Below are 20,863 nucleotides of genomic sequence, written 5' to 3'. Positions count from 1 at the left end.
CCAATAAGATTAGTCAGACAAGACTTTCCTTTAACAAATCCATGCTGTGTCTGAACTATAACCGCAATCTTGCCTATATGATTCTGCAATGCTTCTGTAATCAATGATGTCATTATTTTCTCCAGAACAGAAGTTAAACTAATAGGGCTGTAATTACTCATGCCACCATTTGATCCCCCTCTGTGAATAAGGGATACATTTGACCATCTCAGTCTGTAAAGACCTCCCCTAATCCAAGGATGCTCTCATAATTATGGCTAAGGGTTTGCTTACCTCCTCTGCTGCCCCCTTTAATATAAGTGAATAGATCCCATCCATCCCAAGTGCTTTCTGATGTTTAGTTTCAACAATTTCTCCTCCACTTTGCTCTCAGTTATTACAAAATCATTTAGCTCCCTGTTAGAGTTTGGGAAGCTTCTGGACTCCACTTCCCTATAGAATTCCTCATGTGTAGATACAAAATACAGGAACTCCCCGACTTACGTAATACTCGACTTATGGAAATTCGATGTTAAGTAAGTTTCCATGAAACTTATGTAATGTTGTTTAATCGTGGAAACGTATTTTGCACCCCATAGGAAAAAATGGAGGTATTGTGAAAATATCGTAATGTGAAAACCCAATAACAGAGGTTTTTTTTTTTTTTTTTTTTGATAATTCGTTCCAAGACCTCGGAAACAGAAAATTTCGCTATATTACTAAGCTATTTATCTCTCTCTAAAAGGTCATATTTATAATGGAAATTGCACTACCCTTTCATCGTTATCATATGTTCCCGTTATTAAGAATCAATTTTGAACGCCTTTGTGATATTTTTTTAAAACACATTTCTGGAGGTCACTACCAAAAAACAATAAAAACAATTTACACTTTCTGGTTTATTGGACTTTTCTATTAGCGCAGTCTATTTTAAACAGATAGTAAATTCAATCTTATTGGATTTGCAATATTCTCAATAACTGGAATTCTGTGGGTTTTTAAGTTACGGTATTATGGTGAAATGAGTTCCCCTTCACTGAAATCTTCAATCATATAAAAAACATAAATAAATTTTCAGAATCTTCTCTTCATTCCTATTTACTTATTACAATGGTGAAGGGAAAGGGACCAAAGGAAAGTGAAAGTGCTGGCAGTGCTAGGAAATGAAAGAAATTTAGAAATTAAGATGAAAATGATTAAGAAGTACGAAGCAGGACAAAGTTTGTCATCTACTGCATGGGAATTAGGTCTCGCTGCTTCAACAGTGAATACTATTTTAAAGGACAATGTACATATAAAAGAACATGTCAAAGGATCAACGCATTTTAGATCAAAAGTGATCACAAAACAGCATTCAGGTGCTATATCGAAGATGGAAAAGCTATTAAGGGAAAATCAGATTCAGAAGCAAATGCCCATGAATCTAATGGCCACTCAAGCAAGAATATTCAGGCTTGACGTAGCCGAGTGGTCAGGAGTGTGAGTGAAATAGTACACGCTCTTTGAGAGGACCGGGGTTCAAGCCCGTGACTGCTAAATACGATTAACATTTGTATTGATTGATTTGATGTAAACTCCACTGACTTGGTGGTCGTGCCAGAGTATAAACAAAAACATTTTTTATTCATAAAGATAACGATAAGTACGACAAACCACAAGCCAAGTTCGTGGCAAGCAACGGGTGGTTTAATAGGTTCAAGCATCACACTGGTTTCCACAATGTTAAAGTATGGGGTGAAGTCGCCAGTGCCCATTCTGCAGCTGAAGAGAAATTTTATGATGTGCTGGAAAAAATTATCGATGCAGCTATTCAATGCAGCAAATTTTTAAAATTGACAAGACTGCTCTGTAAAAAAAAAAAAAAAAAAAATGCTGGATCGAACATACATTGTCAAAGAGGAAAAGACAATGCCAGGTTTCAATGTTTCAAAAGAAGATAGGGCCACACTCTTGCTTGGGGCTAATGCAGCAGGAGATTACAGACTAAAACTACTGCTTGCGTACCATTTTGGAAATCATCGTGCATTTAACGACATCAATAAAGCCACCCTACCCATGTATTTCTGATGGAACCAGAGAGCATGGATAACAATATCTCTCTTTGAGGATTGATTTAAATTCCCGAGGTTGAAAAATATTGTAAAGACAATGCGTTCCTTTCAAGATTTTGCTTCTATTAGATAATGTTCCTGGACATCCTACGCATATAGATGATTTCACATGAGTCATATTTCTACTGCCAAACACGCCTTCACTCATCCAACCTATGGATCAGGGTGTTATTTCGAATTTAAAAGCATACTATTTACGCAGAACATTTGTTCAGGCATTGTCTGCAGTAGATAGTGAGAAAAATTTTACATTAAGAGACTTTTGGGAATCTTACAATATTTACCACAGCATTTTAAACATTAATAAGGCTTGGGCAGTCATTACTAAAAGTTGTTTAAATGGCACATGGAAGAAAATATGCCCAAGGCACATAAAAGGCTTTGAAGGATTTCAAAAAGATGAATCATATGAAAAGGTTACAGAGCTACTTCAGTTGGAGGTTGATGACAAAGACGTGGAGGAGTTAATAGAGTAAGAAGAAAAGGAATCATCTAACGAAGAACTTATTGACTTGCAGGCAGGGATAGTGAAAGAAGAAAATGTTGACGAAGCTCAAGATGAACCAAATGAGGAGCCGAGAAGTTTCATTACCAGAGAGATGGCAATGGCATTTTGTGAAATTGCATCATGATAGCGAGGTTTGAGAAGATGGGTCCTGACAGCGAATGATTCTTAAAAGTTAACAGAGGGGTGAATGATATGCTTGCATGCTACAAAGAAATCTACAATGAAAAGAAAAAAGCCATCGTCCAGTCATCCATTAATATGTTCTTTTGTAAGGTTGGAAGGCTGACCCCTTCTAAATCTCCACAGCCCTCAACCTCCGCAGCGGCGTACTTATCAGCTGAAGACATCGATTCTGGCAACGATGCTTGAGAGGTAAAACTTACTGAAGTTATGCCTGTCTCCTCTCTTTTTTTGTAATTTTATAATTTTGAAATTTTTTTAAAATTGCATGCTTTTGTAATTTTTCCTGCGCAATGAGATAAAAAATTGAATAAATACAATAAATAATTCTATTCACATGTTCATCGTTTCTTTTTTTGATTCAATCAATTCAGTGAGCACAGTTGCGAGAGCTGCACAAGCATGGAGGAAATTCCGACTTACACAGCATTCCGTGGAACAAAACCCTTATGTAAGTCAGGGAGTTCCTGTACTCAATTCAGTTTGTCAAATTCCTAAGCAGGATCATCGACAGTCAAACCATCAATACCAAGTGGACTAATCTGATTCATCCCTTTCCTTCTGGAGTTTCCATAAGTAAAGAAATCTTTGCTGTTTTTCTTTTCATTCTTTGCCCAAGTTTTCTATTAATCTGTCTTTGCTTGCCTAACCACCTTTGTAGCTTGATTACAGACCAGTTTATATCTATCATAGCTTGTCTCCTGATAACTTATATGCATTTTTCTTTCCTGCCACGAGTCTCATTAGTTCATCTGACATCCATTTAGGCCTAAACCTTGAACAGTATTTCTTAGTTGGTATGAAAAGCCTATAGCATCCAAGATTAATTCCTTGAATGCTTCCCATTTAGAATTTGCTCTTGGTAACATCATCAGTTGGTCTCACTGTATAGAATTTAAAAACTGTCTAAGATGATTGTAGTCACCTTTACGAAAGCAAAAACTCTCCCCTTTACCCATGATGGGAGTTACATCTTTAAGTAAATCCCACATCAGTACACTGTGATCACTGCTACCAAGTGGTTCCTTTATCCACGGATTCTTAATGCATGAATAATCACGGCAGATAGTCGAATCAAGAGTACTACTCCTTCTGTTTACCTCTCGAACATGCTAGTGTTGAAAACAATCATTCAATAAATCCACAAATGTCTTGCTAGTGTGCGACTGACCAACCGATAAGTTCCACTCAATATCTGGGAAGTTAAATTCCCCCGTTATAAGACATTCTGATTTATTGGCCCACTGTATTTCTCAGTACAGTTGTCTGTTGTACTCATCAATCATTAGGCCTATAACACACTCCTACTCTCAGTTTTGCTTTTGAAGTGCTTATGTCACACCAAACTGACTCAACGTGGCACTGTAAACCCATGAAAACTGGATACACTGCCTTAGATTTTGTGTTTCTGCTTTTGATGTCTTGACCAGCACCTCAAATTCCATCAAATTTATTTACTATACTCCTAGCATTAGTGTACATTCAAGTATACATGCACCTGTTCATACTCTTAGTTACCCTAACACAGCCCATGTATTTACTTGTTCCATGATGACTCCCAGCACCTTGCTTGCTTGTATGTATCTATGTATTACTCGATTTAGTTTTATTTCTGAATTCCACAGAAATTCTTCAATTTCAGCTTTTCTAAGTCCAAAATGGACTACTGGGGTCAGCAGCTGCAATTCTCTCCGATTTTTAAAGGTGTGTTTGCACTGCCACATCTATCATAAATTGTTTCTACAATTAGTTGGAAACACAGATAAAAGATGGCAGCATATACTGGAACATGTTCATCAAAATTTGTATAATGACAGATAGAATTCAAGTGAGCTTCAAACACATCTGTGTACATACTTCCCAACTTCCCAGAGCCCACATAAGAAAAACATATTAATGTGTGCATTCCTAAAAGAGTTAAGTTGCTTTTACTCTGTATTTAACATGCCCTACAGTGCCCATATTGTTCCCAGATTGCCACATTTCATTGCTATGGATTGTTGGTTTTTAGTTCATCAGCAACACATGACACATCATGCCATTATGTATTACATAAACAGATCTTTATTTGTCCTACCAAAATAAACAAAAGAAGATAAATATCCAGTGGTAGGGGACAAATTTCCTTCATGGCAGTAGATGTCTGTATAAGTGTAGATTCAAGGGGCTAATTTTGCATGTTGTGTGGACCAAAAAAAAACAAAATAATTCACCTACCCTAATCCCTCTGCCCGAGAATTTCTAATCACAGCCCTGATTGAAGGGGCTTTAGAAATTATGGGATGTAAGCCGAGATCAGTGAAATGTGCTGAAACCACTATACTGTCAAGGAGGGTGTTGGAGTCAGCTTCTTATTCATACTGCATGTCTCTTCCCCATGATTATAAACTTTCTTAGGATTACATTACTCATAGCAACTTGATAACTGCATATAAATACAGTACAAATACTATGTGAAAACAATTTTCATATCCAGTGAATCACAGATATTTGTTCAAATCATAATAATGCAAATCCCACATAAGCAACATCTTTCATATAGCATTAGCATTAGTAGAGGCATATGATGCAAGAAAGCAAGCTTATGTAGCATCAGCCAAAAAAAAAAAAAAAAAAACCCCTCCATTCGTTCGAAATACCTGTCCAGCTGAGCCTTAAATTTATTTAGGCTATCAACTTCCACAACAAGGGATGGAAGTCTGTTCCACCAACCAACTACCCGCTGGCTAAAGGCAAATTTCCGCACATCTATCCTACATCTGTCTTTCCTCAATTTGAATTTATGCCCTCTCAGGGCATAATATAATAAAGAAAATATAATTTTCTTTTAATGCTCATCTAACTAGTTAATTAATAAAAACTGAAAATGTATAACACATGATATATATTATAATATATCATCTTCAGCCATTATCGATCCACAGCAGTATGAAGGCTTCCTCAACATGTTTCCAGCAACTGCTGTCTTGTGCTTTCTGTTGTCATTGTACACCAGTAAATTTCACAATTTCATCGATCCACCTCATCTTTGGTCTTTTTCTTGGTTGTTTAGAGTCAAGCGGTATCCATTCAAAAATTCATTTTGGAATGGACACCATTTGACTCTAAAAGCCTTTGGTTTGTTGGTGAATCCATGCACATGTTTTTCGGTCTCTTTTGGTCTTTGTAAAGCTTTGGCATTCAATGTCCATGCTTCACAACCATATGTTAGAACAGGGAGGATACATTGGTCAAAAACTTTTTCTTTGAGACAGAGCTGCAAGTTTGTCTTGAAGACTTTCTTTCCAAATGCTTGCAATCACAATGTTATGCACTGTTCAAATCTCATCATGATATTTCCATCTGTTGAAATTTCTTGTCCAAGGTAAACATACCTTTCTACTTCTTCTAGTTCATCAGCCATGATTTTCTTTGGTCTGGTAAATTTGTTGAGCATAACATGTGTTTTCTTGATAACCATCTTTAAACTTCTTGCTTTCATGTTCCAGTTCTTGAACGTTTTGCTGCAATTCTTTCAGACCATTGGCACTTACGATTTGCAGCTGATTGACATCAGCTGCAAATCGTAAGTGATTTAGGTAATCTCCATTTATCTTGAGTCCTTTATTATTCCAATTTAGCTTGCAAAAAATTTCTTCTAAACAAACAGAAAATACTTTTGGGGAGATTGTCTTCCCTTGTTGGATGCCTCCTTTTTCTATGCTAATCTGAACTTCATCATTTTTGACCCATATTGATGGTCACCTTTTCATACATTGATTGGAGAATACTGATGTAAGCTCTAACTACACTTAGGATGATTAGAGCATTGATTATTGCTTGTTTTATGTTGAATGCTTTCTCATAGTCAATGAAGGCCATACATAATGGAAATTTATATTCATTGTGCCACTCTATAACCTGCTGCAATGTTCAAATGTGATCCACTGTACTAAAATCACTTCTGAAACCTGCTTACTCTTTGGGTTGTGCTGCATCAAGTATTGTGCCTATTCTTCTTGAAAGTATCTTTGTGAAAACCTTGTAGATAACTGTCAATATGCTTATTGGTCGGTAGTTTTTAAATCTGCTTTGTCACCTTTCTTGTGCAGTAGCATTAGCAAAGGCATATGATGCAAGAAAGCAAGCTTATATAGCATCAGCCAAAAAAAAAAAAAACTTCCCATTTCACCTATACATTAACTCCAAATGTTTGTCTAGTTCCACCTTGAATTTATTTAAGCTATCAACTTCTACAACAACAGATGGAAGTTTGTTCCAGTAATCAGCCACCCGTTGGCAAAAGGCAAATTTCCACACATCTATTCTACAACTGTCTTTCCTCAATTTGAATTTATCTCCCCTCAGGCGACTAATTTGGGCAAGAGGAAGAATCCCATCAGCATTGAGCATGCTCAAACCATTCAAGGCTTTATACACCTCAAACAGATCACCTTGCAGGTGCCTAGTCTCCAGACACTGTAATTTGCAAAACTTAAGCCTTTCTTTGTTAAAAGCAACCCCTTGTTCCATTCACCAATCTCGCTGCCCTTCTCTGCACTCGCAAGTTACTGTAGAGTTGTTAAAATTAGGAGGAAGAGACATGATACAAAAACTGGAAAGACTTCACAAAATGCATTAGAAAAGGTGTGATGCCTAAGGAGTGGAATAATGCAATCACAGTTTTGCTGCATAAGAAAGGAGGTAAATCAGAAATTGGAAATTATAGACCAATTAGCTTGTTATCCCACATCTACAAGTTGTTCACAAGGGTCATTACTAACAGATTAGAAAGAATACTTGATGAGAATCAACCAAAAGAGCAAGCTGGCTTTAAGACAGGATTCTCAACTATGGATCACCTTCACGTAATGTCACAGCTAATGGAGAAAGCATATGAATATAAAACACCATTATGCCTGGAATTTGTGGATTATGAAAGGGCATTTGACTCCATACAGCATAAGGCAATGTTTCGGGCACTGGAAAGACAAGGCATAGATACTCCATATATTATGATTTTGAAGAAAATATATGAGAACGCTACCTCCTTTATTAAACTAGACAAAGACAGTAGCAAATTTAAAATTGAGAAAGGAGTTCGACAAGGAGACACAATATCTCCAAAGTTGTTTACTGCTCCCCTGAGGAAGCTTTCAGAAGATTACACTGGTCGTAGAAAGGAGTCAATGTGAATGGAGAGTACCTAAACCATTTACGATTTGCAGATGACATTGTGGTCATAAGCCATGATCCCAAAGAATTAGAGGAAAATCTTAATCAGTTATGCACAGTTAGTAAGGATTTTGAACTAAAGATGAATATGGCTAAAACAAAAGTAATGATGAACAAGTATGCCATAAAAAGGGATATAATGATTGAAGGAGCAGTAATTGAAAAGGTGGAGTCATATACTTATCTGGGACAAGTTATTAGTTATGATAATGATAAATGGCTCAAAGTCAAGAGAAGAATAAATTTTGGATGGATAGCATTCAGGAAATATAGTCACATACTGAGGAGCAATATCCCAGTTTGTCTGAAACGTAAAATAATGAACCAATGTGTACTCCTCACCATGACTTATGGAAGTGAAACTTGGGCACTCACCAAAAGAATGGAAGAGAAGATGAGAACTACACAGCAAAGAATGGAACGAATTATATTGGGAATCAGACTGTTAGATAAGAAGAGAAACACATGGATTAAGCAGCAAACTCAAGTAAAGGACATTCTTATCAAAACTAAAGAACTAAAATGGTCTTGGGCAGGATACATAGCTCGAAGACATGATGACAGACGGACTAAGAAAATAAAAGAATGGTACTCAAGAGGAACTTGAAGGAAACCTGGAAGACAATGGATAGATGAAATTCATGAGTTTGTGGGTAGTAAATGGATGGCCATTGCACAAAACAGAAGGAACTGGAAAGTTGCTGGAGAGGCCTTCATCCTGCAGTGGATTGAAAATGGCTGATGATGATGATCCTTATAAACATTTTAAAAAAATTCTTCCACTCATCTTAGTATTTGTTATTGGGTTTTTATTGTTGTGTCATCCTCAAGCTTGAAAGCAAACATCTGGCTTTTGTGTGTAATCATTTTTTTGTTTTGCTTTCTTTAGCCCTTGATTTTCTTCTAGTGTTCTTATGATGAGATCAAAATTGAACTTACACATTCCTTCTTTTAATGCACCTTTCTATGGACTTGCACATTTCTACATATTCTACCTTGTTCCTTATGTTACCACTTTGCTTCATTTCTCATCTTTTTCATCATGGCAATTGTTTCTTTTGATATTCTGGTTGGTTTTTCTCGTTTTCTTTTTTAGTAGATGCAAGAGCATAGGCAGTGTCTCCAATAATCTCAATGACTGTCATTATCGGTTGAAGTGTCAGGAAGGTCTTGCAGCACATGAAAACGATTGGACAGTTCTAGGTCAAAGTTTTGATAATTTTTCAATAGTTGGTTAGATCTCAGTTGGTTTTTCTCTTGTTAACCAACTATCGGTTACTGTGAGCAAAAATCAATTTAGATTTTTGGTCTCAGTAAACGACGGTCGCTTCCAACATTAAAATGGATCAAGACTGAGCAGACAGTGAATATCGTTTTACTGTTTGTCAGTATGAAGTAAATTTCATTAGCAATTCCATGAGAGCTCTTCCACATCCATTTTCGTTGGGCCTTTTTCTTGAAGAATGAGTTCATGATGAACATTTTGTTCCTCTGCAAATTCAATTGCTAGACTGCCTCAATCATCTCTTTTTCTGGTTTCATATGGGCCAACAGATCATTCCCCATTTTGGATCTTACCAATTCTCGCACTGAAATCTCCCATTACAATTTTATAGTGGTAGTCACCCTACTTGTAAAGGTGCAATACATCTTCATGAAATTCTTCAACTTCATCATCACTATGGCTACTTGTAGGATCATAAGCTGGAATAATTTGAAAAGAACAGTGTATATTTAACTTAATAGCACATATCAATTCTTTCAGTAATACTTTCCAGTTTTATGGTTGAGTCTCTTAGTATTTTTTGTTGAATATAATAATTATTAAATAACAATATATATAATAATAATATACTATATATAATAATAATATAATATATATAATAATATATTTCCAGCATAAAAACATTGGAAATATATTATAGATGCTCTTATATTACTAATTTATATTACTTGTATATTATATTTTATATTACTCTTATATTACTAATAATTACTAATAATTACTAATTATTGCTAGACTCTCATACATCACATAAAACAACACAAAAAAAAAAAAAAAAAAAATTAAAGCATGTGTACCCTGTACGCACAAAAGATGTTTTATGTGAAAGCGTCCTTGGCTTGGAAGAGGTTAGCGAAATCCATTGGCAGCATAGTATGGCATCACAATCATAATTCCTGCAGTAGTAACTGCAGGTAGTATGATTGTGACATTGTGACTAACAACGCACACCGATGTAGTCTCGATGTCATGATTGTGAAAGTATGGAAGAACTAAGGAAGTATGATTGTGATATCACAATCATACTTCCTTAATACGATTGCAAGAATACAAATATTTGACCACAACTATTTGCATTTCCGTTACATTCCATTGTTAGGTGTTGCTATAGATGTTTTCGCATAAAAAAAAATCCCACAGCCAGTCTCTGGTTGAATATCCTTTCTGCTGAATCATAGAACTTCCTTTATTAGCAGTGCCTCCGTAGCCAGGAAGCAGTGCGTAGCACACACTTCTTGATTAGACCGGGGTTCAAGCCCGTGCCCACCAAATACGGAGGATGCGGATAGGTCAGGGAATGAAAACCGCACATCCCTGGAGCAATATGGCCTTAGTTGTTAATGCTCCTAAAAAACAAATAACAAACAAACAATCCTTTATTAGCATTTAAGAAAATAAGAGCTTTTCTGTTATTACAGGAAAGATGTACATTAAAGAAGTAACTATAACTATTTGTTTGTGACAGCATATGCCATAAAATGCAATGAAATTGTTATTCTTGTAAATTCCCCTCATTTTTTTATCAACTTTTCACACAATCCCAGCTCAATATTATCGCATTCTTCCTTCATTATATTCTTTACTTCATGTTTATTTGTAATATGTTTATCCATGTGCACATCAAGATGGTGCCATAAAGTTTCAATGAGATTTGTATCTGGTGACTGGGGAGGAGTATCTAAATACTTCAGGAAACTGTAAAGGAGCCATTCCCTCACAATGCTTTGTAATTGGGATCATTGTCCTGATATAAAACTATTTTAAGTTTTCATATTTACAGCCTTTCTTTTAAATTTTGGTTCAATGTATCAAGGTATAAATATCAATGGTTATTTTGATAAAATCCAGACTCCTCACATCACTTTGCTGGCACTGAACTCCAAACCATGTTTGACAGCTGGTCTAAGCTTTTCTTTGTTTAGCTCCTAGTTTGTTTTCCTCCTCACCATTATTCTCCCATTTGTTCTGATAACATTAAATTTACTTTCACCTACAAAAATTTTTATTCATTTTTCTGAAATTCAAAAGTTTTGCTAAAGTAACTTTTGGCAAAACCTTTTCCTTTTATTTACCTGGATGGTGTACAGTTTTCTTTTGGCTGCTGAAACACTATTTCTTTGAAGAATTCTTCTAATAGTTTCAGGATTGGCTTCTTTTTTTCCAAATTGAATGATTTTTTTTTTTTTTTAAGTGCTTTGGAGCACTTATTTTAGCGTTTTCGTGCACTTTTCTTAACACACATCATTTGTCATATGCATATACTTATTCATATATAAATGGAAACATTTTGGTTCCATTTATGGCTTTTCAGCAATATGATTTTCTTAAATTGCTTTACAATATATTGCATGGCAGATTGACTTCTGCAGAGAAATTTTCTATCTCTCAGTAAGTTTTTCCTTCTTTATAACAAAATTTATTAACTCAATAAACATATTTTTCTGGCCATTTCGGAAATTGTATCTTCAATATACACTTGCAAACTAACAGTTTGACTAATCTCAACTAACACACATGTGGCAATTATGAAATATGCATTAATTTGATTGGATATTTTATGTACAATAATAAGGAACCCTGACATTTGCAGTTTGTTTATTTAATAGCATTGATATTTCATTCTGAGATATGTTTTTTTTTGTATTAATTAAACAATAAGATATTGAAGAAAATATTATTAAAGCTTAAATTGAAAAAAAGTATTTTCTTGTATTTTTTGCTTTTAATATTATAATTGGGTGACCTACTGTGTATTCATTTTGAATGTGTATAAAGCCTTGAATGGTTTGAGCATGCTCAATGCTGATGGGATTCTTCCTCTTGCTCAGAATAATCACCTGAGAGAGCATAAATTCAAATTGAGGAAAGACAGATGTAGGATAGACGTGCGGAAATTTGCCTTTAGCCACCGGGTGGTTGGTTGGTGGAACAGACTTCCATCCCTTGTCGTGGAAGTTGATAGCCTAAATAAGTTTAAGGCTCAGCTGGACAGGTATTTCGAACGAACAGAGGGGTGAAGTGGAAGTGGTTATTATTTTTTTTTATTTATTTATTTATTTTATTTTTTTTTTTTTTTTTGGGCTGATGTTGCATAAGCTTGCTTTCTTGCATCAAATGCCTCTACTAATACTAATGTTTTGCAAAGCAAATATTAAACCTACACTGGTGTTCAAAGAAAGTGCACCACCTAGGAATTTCACATTATAACCCTTTTTCAAGATGGTATGTTGCATTAATGACTAGCATCACAAATAGAAATATAAACAAAAGACAGTTATTAATAGTTAAGGCAAAGCTAAGTAATATTTGACAGGTGCTCTGAAATATTCCAAAATGAGCATTTGCAACCTTTATACAACAGTTTTGGTAAACATGACAATTATGGCTGAAATGTTATCAGAAGCCCTCAGTTTATCATTTTAAATGGAAAACAAAATAAAAAGTTCACCAGGTGCAAACTAATATTTAGTTGAACCGCCTCTGGCCCTGATGACAGCAGCACACCATTGAGGCACTGACAAGATCAATTTTTTGAAGATAATCAACTGATAGTTTGTGGTTCCAAACACGAAATATGGCTTCCTGAAGTTCACGAAGGGTCTTTGGTTTCTTTCTGGCAACTGCAGATTCCACACGATGCCAAAAGTTCTCTATAGGATTCAGGTCCGAGCTGTTTCCTGGCCAGCTAAGAGTTGTAACGGACCATTCTTCCAACCAATTTTTCACCTGTAACAAAAGTAAACACATTACTGTCGAACCTTTAATGCAGAAATGAAGCTAAAATAACTAAAGAAGTGCCTACTTACACTTTTCGCCCAATGACAAGGAACAGAGTCATCCGGAAAGATGCAGTTACTTGGCAGGTTGAAATGGTCTCTAATGGTTGGCAGCAATTTGCCTTCCAATATAGCCAGTTATTCAGTGGAATTTATGTAACCTTTATAAACTACAGGTGACCTACTCCACGATACGAAATGCGCCGCCATATCATTTGGCTGGTAGGGAATTTCATTGTAGACACCATACAGTCTGGATGGTATTCTTCGCTATGTCTACAGCGAATCATCTGTCTCCCATCAGAGCCATGCAGGTTGAATTTCTTCTCATCTGAGAAAATAACTGACTTCCACTGCTCGGGGGTCCATTTGACATGCTCCTTACACCAAATTAATCAGGTGTTTTTCATTTTTTGTGTGAAGAAGGGCTTCTTCTTAGGACGACGGGCTAAAAGTCCATTTTTGAAGAGGAGTCTTCTGACTGTTACTGCACTTGCTACCACTCCTGTATGTTCTTCCCATTCTCTTTTCAGCTCAGACGAAGAAGTTTTACGGGTTTTTAAGGCATAAGCGCTTCAAAACGCGGTCCTGTTTTGGCATAGAGACTCGTTTTCATCCGGTTCGTTTTTTCCTATCAGCAGAACCAGTATTGTTGAGTTTGGAAAGAAATTTACTCACTGTCAACTGATAACAAGACACTCTATAAGCAATATGATGGGAAGAAAATCTTTCCTCACGTAAAGCAACAATAGCACTCTTTCTTCGTGACATCAACTGCACGTAACTCGCCATCCAGACACATGCAAGGAATGACTTCAACTCTTGCAGGGCGTGCTTATATAGCTGAAAGTAACAGCTTATGCAATGTTACATCATCACCTAGCATGTCAATCTTATCTGATGCAATCCGTAAGAAATATTACCATATACTTACGTTATTTGGACGACAATTACAATTTTAAGGGGTGATGCACTTTCTTTGAACACCAGTGTATAAGAGATGACGACACAGTAAGAGGTAGTTATCATTAAATGGTACTAATTAATCATTACACCAAAGAAAACTGGTATATTATTTTCCAGTTTTTTTTAAATAACTTTTTTAAAAAGTTATTTCAGTATTTTTTTTTTTTTCTTTTAGTAATATGGACCATTTATAATTTAGCTATTTCACTTAATTGAGGATAGACGGTTATTTTTCAATATTACTGATTTCGGCATTAATTTTATTCAATAATCCTACAATTGTGATACTATGTATATCATGAATATTACAAGGATTTACCTTTAACATGAATTCAGCTACCCATTGCCTGTCTAGAGTGCGATCGGTATCATAAGAGACACTTCAAAAGAAAAGTTGCATGAATGTTTTAAACAGTAGCAATATAAATGGTTCACTGACGGATATAAAAGTTCATTGACATAACCGCTAAACACATGTTTATTACAAAATTATTCAAATTACTCTGCTGTTGCGCGTCGTATGCTTCATCAAATGATACTCTATTATGAATTTTCCTCAACTCACTTTAATTTAAATAATCTCAAATATAATTATATAACAATCACAGCAGAGCCTCTTCTAAACATTGCTCTGCTTTCATAGTAAACTATGACCCAAAAATAGACATTATTTATAATGTTTCTGTTGATATGAACACTTAGCAACATGTAAACAGATAAAAAGCAATTCTTCAAAAGACAGAGCAACACAACTTGACTCTATGAAACGAACTAATTCACACTTGTACTGCCGAATGCTATCATTATTTAATTTTTCTGAATATCAAAAATGCCAACTCATGCGTGAGATATGATTAAAAATTCTGTCTTTGCTCTCCATGAGAGTGTGTATGCTAAATGCAACTGGTTAATTTTTGATTATTATAACTTTAAAATAAACCAATAACGCTTTTAGGTTAATTCCCTCAACATAATGAAGAATAAGATTCGCAACAAAGGCTAAAAAAAATTAGCTAGTCATTATTACGATATGTGCAGTATTTCTGAAACATCAATATTCTATCTATAAGTTCAGGTAACTAGGACAAGGCCAAGGCCGAACTCAAGGGCAACATACTAACCTGGATCACTTTCTAGTTCTAACCACCCTTCCGTTAACTTATTTAGATGAAGGGGCATCGCGAAATAAGATCCACTTTCGTATGACACAAAGGTATATTAGGATCCATGAATTTAACAAGTTGCTGTTTTTGGGAATTCTGATGTATATAAATTCAATATTTATTTTTCCAAACACTAAACAAGACGATGACAACATGGCACGTACATTATGAAAAAAACATAATGACACGTCGCCATCTTTGTTTTAGTTCACAGTCAATTCACTAGGTGGCAGAAAATTATAACTAATCCAATTTAAAAACAAATCTAAAATTTGTTGCATCCCTGTCACAAAGCAGGGAAAAACCAGACAACATGGCATGCTGCACAAGAGGATCGCAAGGGCACTTTGCAAAATAAAAAGTGGAGTAATATTGTTTGAACTGTAGTCGTTTAGAAGATATTACGGAATTATAGGGTTATCAAACATGACAAAAAAAGGAGAGAATCCTAACAATATAGAAATAACGAATTGGATCGACAACTAATTTTTTTGCAAGCTAGTCGTTTGTTTTCCTCAATATGCAGAAAGGAGCGACCTTATTTTATTTTATTATAGGGTTTGGGGAGCATCAGCGACTTAGACCATACTGTGCTGTATATGTTATTGTCTCTAAATTGCGTGTGCTCTGAGTCAATTTGCCTGTTTTGCTGGACGAAAAACTCGAGTTTCCAGGAGAAAAAACCATGCTACCTTCTCCTGAGACCAACTAATGTATTTATGGAAAAGGTCCCAAAATTCCTCACTTCATCAATGAATTTCGAACTGACGTTTGTTTCCTCTCGTCGTCGACGGGATTCGAACCTGGGCCTTTTCGGCCCAGACGGCGAGTTGTGCCACAGTCGCCCTTCTGTTGCCACGTACCATCCGGGAGAGCATTCGCCCACCTCGAGCATCGATGAGACATAGTCGTCCAAAACCCACTAATCCGAGGTTAGTGGGTTTCCCTCCTCGGACCACTTTCAGTAGGTACTAACCACGGCTGACCGTGAGCATCCCACTAGCCGTGCCCTTTTGGATATTCTCTGAGTCTGCGCGGGTAGTATAGTGGTATCATCACGGTCCTCCCCACACCGGGTGAAAAGACCCGGGTTCGATTTCCCGGTCGATGACGCGAGGCACTTTAGTGGGCTTTTTTCACTCCGTGGCTGACTTAGTCGGTCTCAGGCGTAGATAGCAAGGTTATCCCCCACCCCTAGGAACTGAGATTTTTTTGTCCAGCAAACATGCAAATCGAGCACAGAATACGTTCAATTTACAGACAAATAAATATGGGTAGATGTAATCATTTACAGGGGACCCTATTATCAAAATTTTTTTTTTTTTATATGCTCTGACCCAGTCATCTGGCCATTACAATTTGGCCTTTGTCAAACTCGCTTAAGTCCGCTGCTTTTCCCGTCTGAAGAACAAGAGTAACACTGATTAACGGAGCTCAGTATCAGATGTTTTTCATACCGCGTCCCGACCCGCGCACGCGCCGTAGTTCACCTGCAGTCGCTTCGATTTGCATTACGACTCGCTTGGTCATAATGTTTTGGCTCATCTGTGTATTTGTAAATTCAATGGGCTTTACGATAGGTTTACCTGTGTTTCGGGAAGAAAATAAAATGAGTTTACAATGAAGAACGTTGCTGTCCACACCTGAGACGAATAGTAGTAGTAGTAATGGCAAATGATGCAAGAAAGCAAGCTTATATAGCATCAACCAAAATAAAACACTGTTCACCCGTCCATACCGTCCAAGAATTTGTATAGTTCTCCTTTGAATTCATTCAACCTATTCACTTCAGCAACAACAGAGGGAAGCCTGTTCCAACAATCTACCACCCGCTGACGGAAGGCAAACTTCCACACAATAGAGTGTACAGTGTGTTTAGTGTCAAACGGCACGAGGGATTGATTTCCCCCATTTTTTTTAACATTTGTATGCTGTATTTTGTATCCTTTTTTTTTGTAACCTGTCTTGTATTTGTATGCCGTATAGTATTCTGATTGTCTCAATCTACTACATGTGAACCCCTGGCGCTCGTCGCCGTGATGGGACATTGTGCTGTTACTCTGTACTTCACAATAAAGATTTATTTATTTATTGTGAGTGTGAAACAGAACACTGCTAATGGCAGAGGTTTAAAGGTGTATAGAGTTTGTATATGTGTAGTGTTGTGTACCATTGTTCTTCTGGTCATTTAGCCACAGGGCCCCTAATAGGAGTCAACGTTGCCCACACTCAGCCCCGTGGAGGGAGATCAAGTACACCAATATTATAGTTATTCACTTTGGCAGGTACTGCCACCTAATTTCCTGAAATTTCAATGGTTAGGACCTAAAAACCGCTGTAGATAGAGGTCAGCTACAAAAGGAGTACTAGTTATACCATTTGAGGTTAAGTTTTTGGGTGTAGGGTTCAAGCAATTTAGAGATGATTCGGACGATAGTTGTAAGCTAGAGATTAGGAGACTGAAGGCTGAGAGAAATACAGAAATATGGGGTACATACAGATGACCCCTAAATCAGTGGAGCAGGCCTATGCCACGCGAGAGGGAAAACAGTGGCAGCGAGGGGGAGGAGGCAGGATCACTTTCCCCTTCCACCCGGGGATTGGACACAAAGGACCACGCAAGGGAGTGTGGCTAGGAAGCCCTAATGGCAGCAACTGAGCTATGCTGGTGGTTCTGTCACACCTGGGACGAAGGTACTGTCCCGTCCTGGTTGTCAGAGTTTGGTCAGTCTGATATGTCAGTTCTTGTGGTCACACTTGGGACTATACATCGTGTGTCCCGTCCATGTAAACTTATCACTACGAGTTCAGAGCTTTCAGGTCTGGTCGCCAGGTGTATGATTATCACTGGGCTGTGTCACTAGTAAAGGTTTCTCCTGGGATTCTGTTCCCGTCCAGTAAATCAAAGTTAGGAATGTACATTCAGTGCGGTCTGACTTGGGACTTGCAAGTTTCAGGGCTCCCGTCCATTTAGATGCTGTGTCAGGAGAGCTGCATATTGTCAGGGCAAGTTTCAGGGCTCCCGTTCATGTAGTCGCTGTATCAGCAGAGCTGCATATTATCAGAGTTAGTGAAGGGTCTAGATCAGGAAGGTCCATAACGGTGTTAAGTCATTCATGGGACAGAAGTCTAGTCCAAATAATGATGGTAGTCAGGTTGACCATCCTGCTTGAATTTGGGCAAGACGGGTTAGTCAGGTACATGTTGTCGTTCCAGTCGAAGGAATCTTCCTTTTGTGAAGAGCTCCTGGCAGAATTGTGAGAAGGCCTTGTACTCTCTGTGGCTGTTCAACAAGTAGTGCTCGTCGTGTTTTGAATTAAAGTTAATTCTACTAATCAGGAAGCAGCGAAGGTCCTTGTACAAAGGGTAGTCATACATTATGTGACCCCAGCACCAATCCTTCTCCCAGAGTCTGACTGACCATAAAATTTACGAGGGAAACCCCATTGGGCTGGAGGCTGATGAAGGCCAGTGTGATTTTAAGTATTACACTCTGCCCTCCGATACAATCTATTTGTTTTCCCAGGTAAGAATTTTTGACCCGGTCTGCCTCTGCCTTTCCCAATTTGAATTTATGCTCCCTCTTGTGTGTAGACTCAGCAAGTGGAAGAATACCATTAACATTCAGCTTACAAAATCTATTCAAAGCTTTAACACCTTAATCAGATCTTCCTGCAGGTGCCTGGTCTCCAGATGCTGCAATTTGCAGAACTGTGTGCGTGTGCGTGCGTGCGTGTGTGTGCCTGCGTGTGTGTGTGCGCGCCCGTGCTGTTTTTTTGTGCGCTCCCAGGTTGCCCATACCTGGGAGCCAGCAAAAAAAAATCTAGTGGTGTATACATTTATGATCTGAATTTCTTGACCAAGCACGCCAGTTCTTAGGAGATATGTAATTTTGGTCCCAAGTCACCAGGACCAGCCACTCCAAGGCTAGGAGGATGTTCTGGCAAAACAATTGTAACAACTATATTAAAATATATACATGATTTCCTAAGGTCTTAGTCTATTGCACTACAGTTGAAATGTTCTCAATACATTTTCTTATTTTCAAATGAAGTCACAAGGTAAACTGTCCAGTTTTATTTCATTCAAGAAAGAAGTCGATTCCAGTAGTCTTCTCCGTTCTGTGCCAGCATAAGTCTTAAAAACTCTTCTTCCGGTGTATAATCTTCTATATAAATGAATGTATATAGAGGGTGATTCATTACCAGTGCGACAAACTTGCAGGAGGTGTAGGGGGCACAAAGACGAATCGGAATCACATACCTTTGCAGGGTCCGAAATGCCTTCGTCATGCGGTAGAGGACGTTGAACGGGAGGTCGCGTGAACAGCGACCCCGCTGGAAGTCAGCATTTGCGAACTGTTTCTGTTGAAGAAACCAAGTAACAAAAGTCCTAGGGAGCGGATAATCCGCAGGCTCCAATGATTGGACGCGTTGCAGATGGTATGAACTCATTTGGTTTGTTGACAGTATCCTCCATACAGTGGATTGGGAAATATCCAATCGTTGGCCTATCGCTTGAGTACTCGTACTCGGATTGCCTTCTGCAAGACGTAGGACATTCTCCTCATTGTCTGGCGTCCTCGTCATTCGCTCTCGATTCATGGTACCTCTCGTGAAACAACCAGTCTCACGTAACCTGATGTGCACACGTGCAAAAATCGTATGATGAGGAGCACGCCTGTGCGGGAAACGTTCCTGGTACAAGCGCAGAGCGGCGCGCCCGCTAGAGTCCGCAGCTCCATACGCGAGGTGCATGTCGGCCATTTCAAAGTTTGAATACTCGTCCATCCTACTGCCGCGAGAACCGGTTCGCAAATGCTGACTTCCAGCGGGATCGCTGTTCACGCGACCTCCCGTTCAACGTCCTCTACTGCATGACGAAGGCATTTCGGACCCTGCAATGCTATGCGATTCCGATTCGTCTTTGTGCCCCCTAGACCTCCTGCAAGTTTGTCGCACTGGTAGTGAATCACCCTGTATATCATGAGAATGTACATAAAATTGTTTGTGTAAATAAATGGAATGGTAATGGAAATGGAAGATCTTGTTGCAGCTAGATCCTGTTAGATCTCGCGTTGATGTAGCCGCAAATAGCCCACGCTGAAGGAACAAATAGCTAAGCCTAGCGATAATGTAATGGTACTTAGAGCGTTAGAAAACAACAAATTTAAAACCAGCGCTGACTCTCTTTAGAAAATACAGCCGCGAGTTACAGGCTCTGAAAAAAACGATAAGTGTTTGCTTTTTATTTACATAATTGTTATTTTATATTGTACTTAATACGTAGTCTTATAGTTCTAATTACGCTGGTTATTTTTATTTTAATTTATATAAACAGTTTTTGTAGATATACGTAATACTTAGAGAAGAAAAATGCATGGGATGCATATAAATTATCAGGTGATGCAGAAGCCTGTGGCAGATATAAGCTAGTCTGTAATCAGGTCACAAAGGAGGTTCGGCAGGCGAAGGCGGATTACGAGAAATCTTTGGCAAAAGATGCTAAGAAAAACAGCAAGGATTTCTTTACTTATATAAACTCTAAAAGGAAGGGGATGAATATGATTGGTCCACTTGACATCAATGGTTCGACTGTTGATGATCCTGCTCAGATAGCAAACAAACTGAATGAGTATTTTGCATCTACATTCACACGTGAGGAATTATTACAATTTGAAA

The 20,863-nt window shown here is 37.6% G+C and overlaps 1 protein-coding gene across 1 annotated transcript in view; it reads right to left on the bottom strand.

Moving 5' to 3' along the window:
• The window catches only part of caly (ubiquitin carboxyl-terminal hydrolase calypso), a 175,797-nt gene extending 160,585 nt beyond the window's left edge, over positions 1–15,212 (bottom strand). Inside the window, exon 1 of the mRNA XM_090390239.1 lies at positions 15,141–15,212. Coding sequence (XP_090246365.1) covers positions 15,141–15,198 — 58 coding nt within the window. The 5' untranslated portion in view covers positions 15,199–15,212. The remainder of the gene's footprint in view (positions 1–15,140) is intronic.
• Between the last annotated feature and the right edge of the window lie 5,651 nt (positions 15,213–20,863).

Source organism: Mastigoproctus giganteus, chromosome 2 (assembly GCF_048544385.1).
Source record: "Mastigoproctus giganteus isolate SK-2022 chromosome 2, ASM4854438v1, whole genome shotgun sequence".
Lineage (NCBI taxonomy): Eukaryota > Metazoa > Arthropoda > Arachnida > Uropygi > Thelyphonidae > Mastigoproctus > Mastigoproctus giganteus.
The sequence above is the reverse complement of the archived record's forward strand: the minus strand, read 5'-3'. Positions and strand labels throughout refer to the sequence as shown.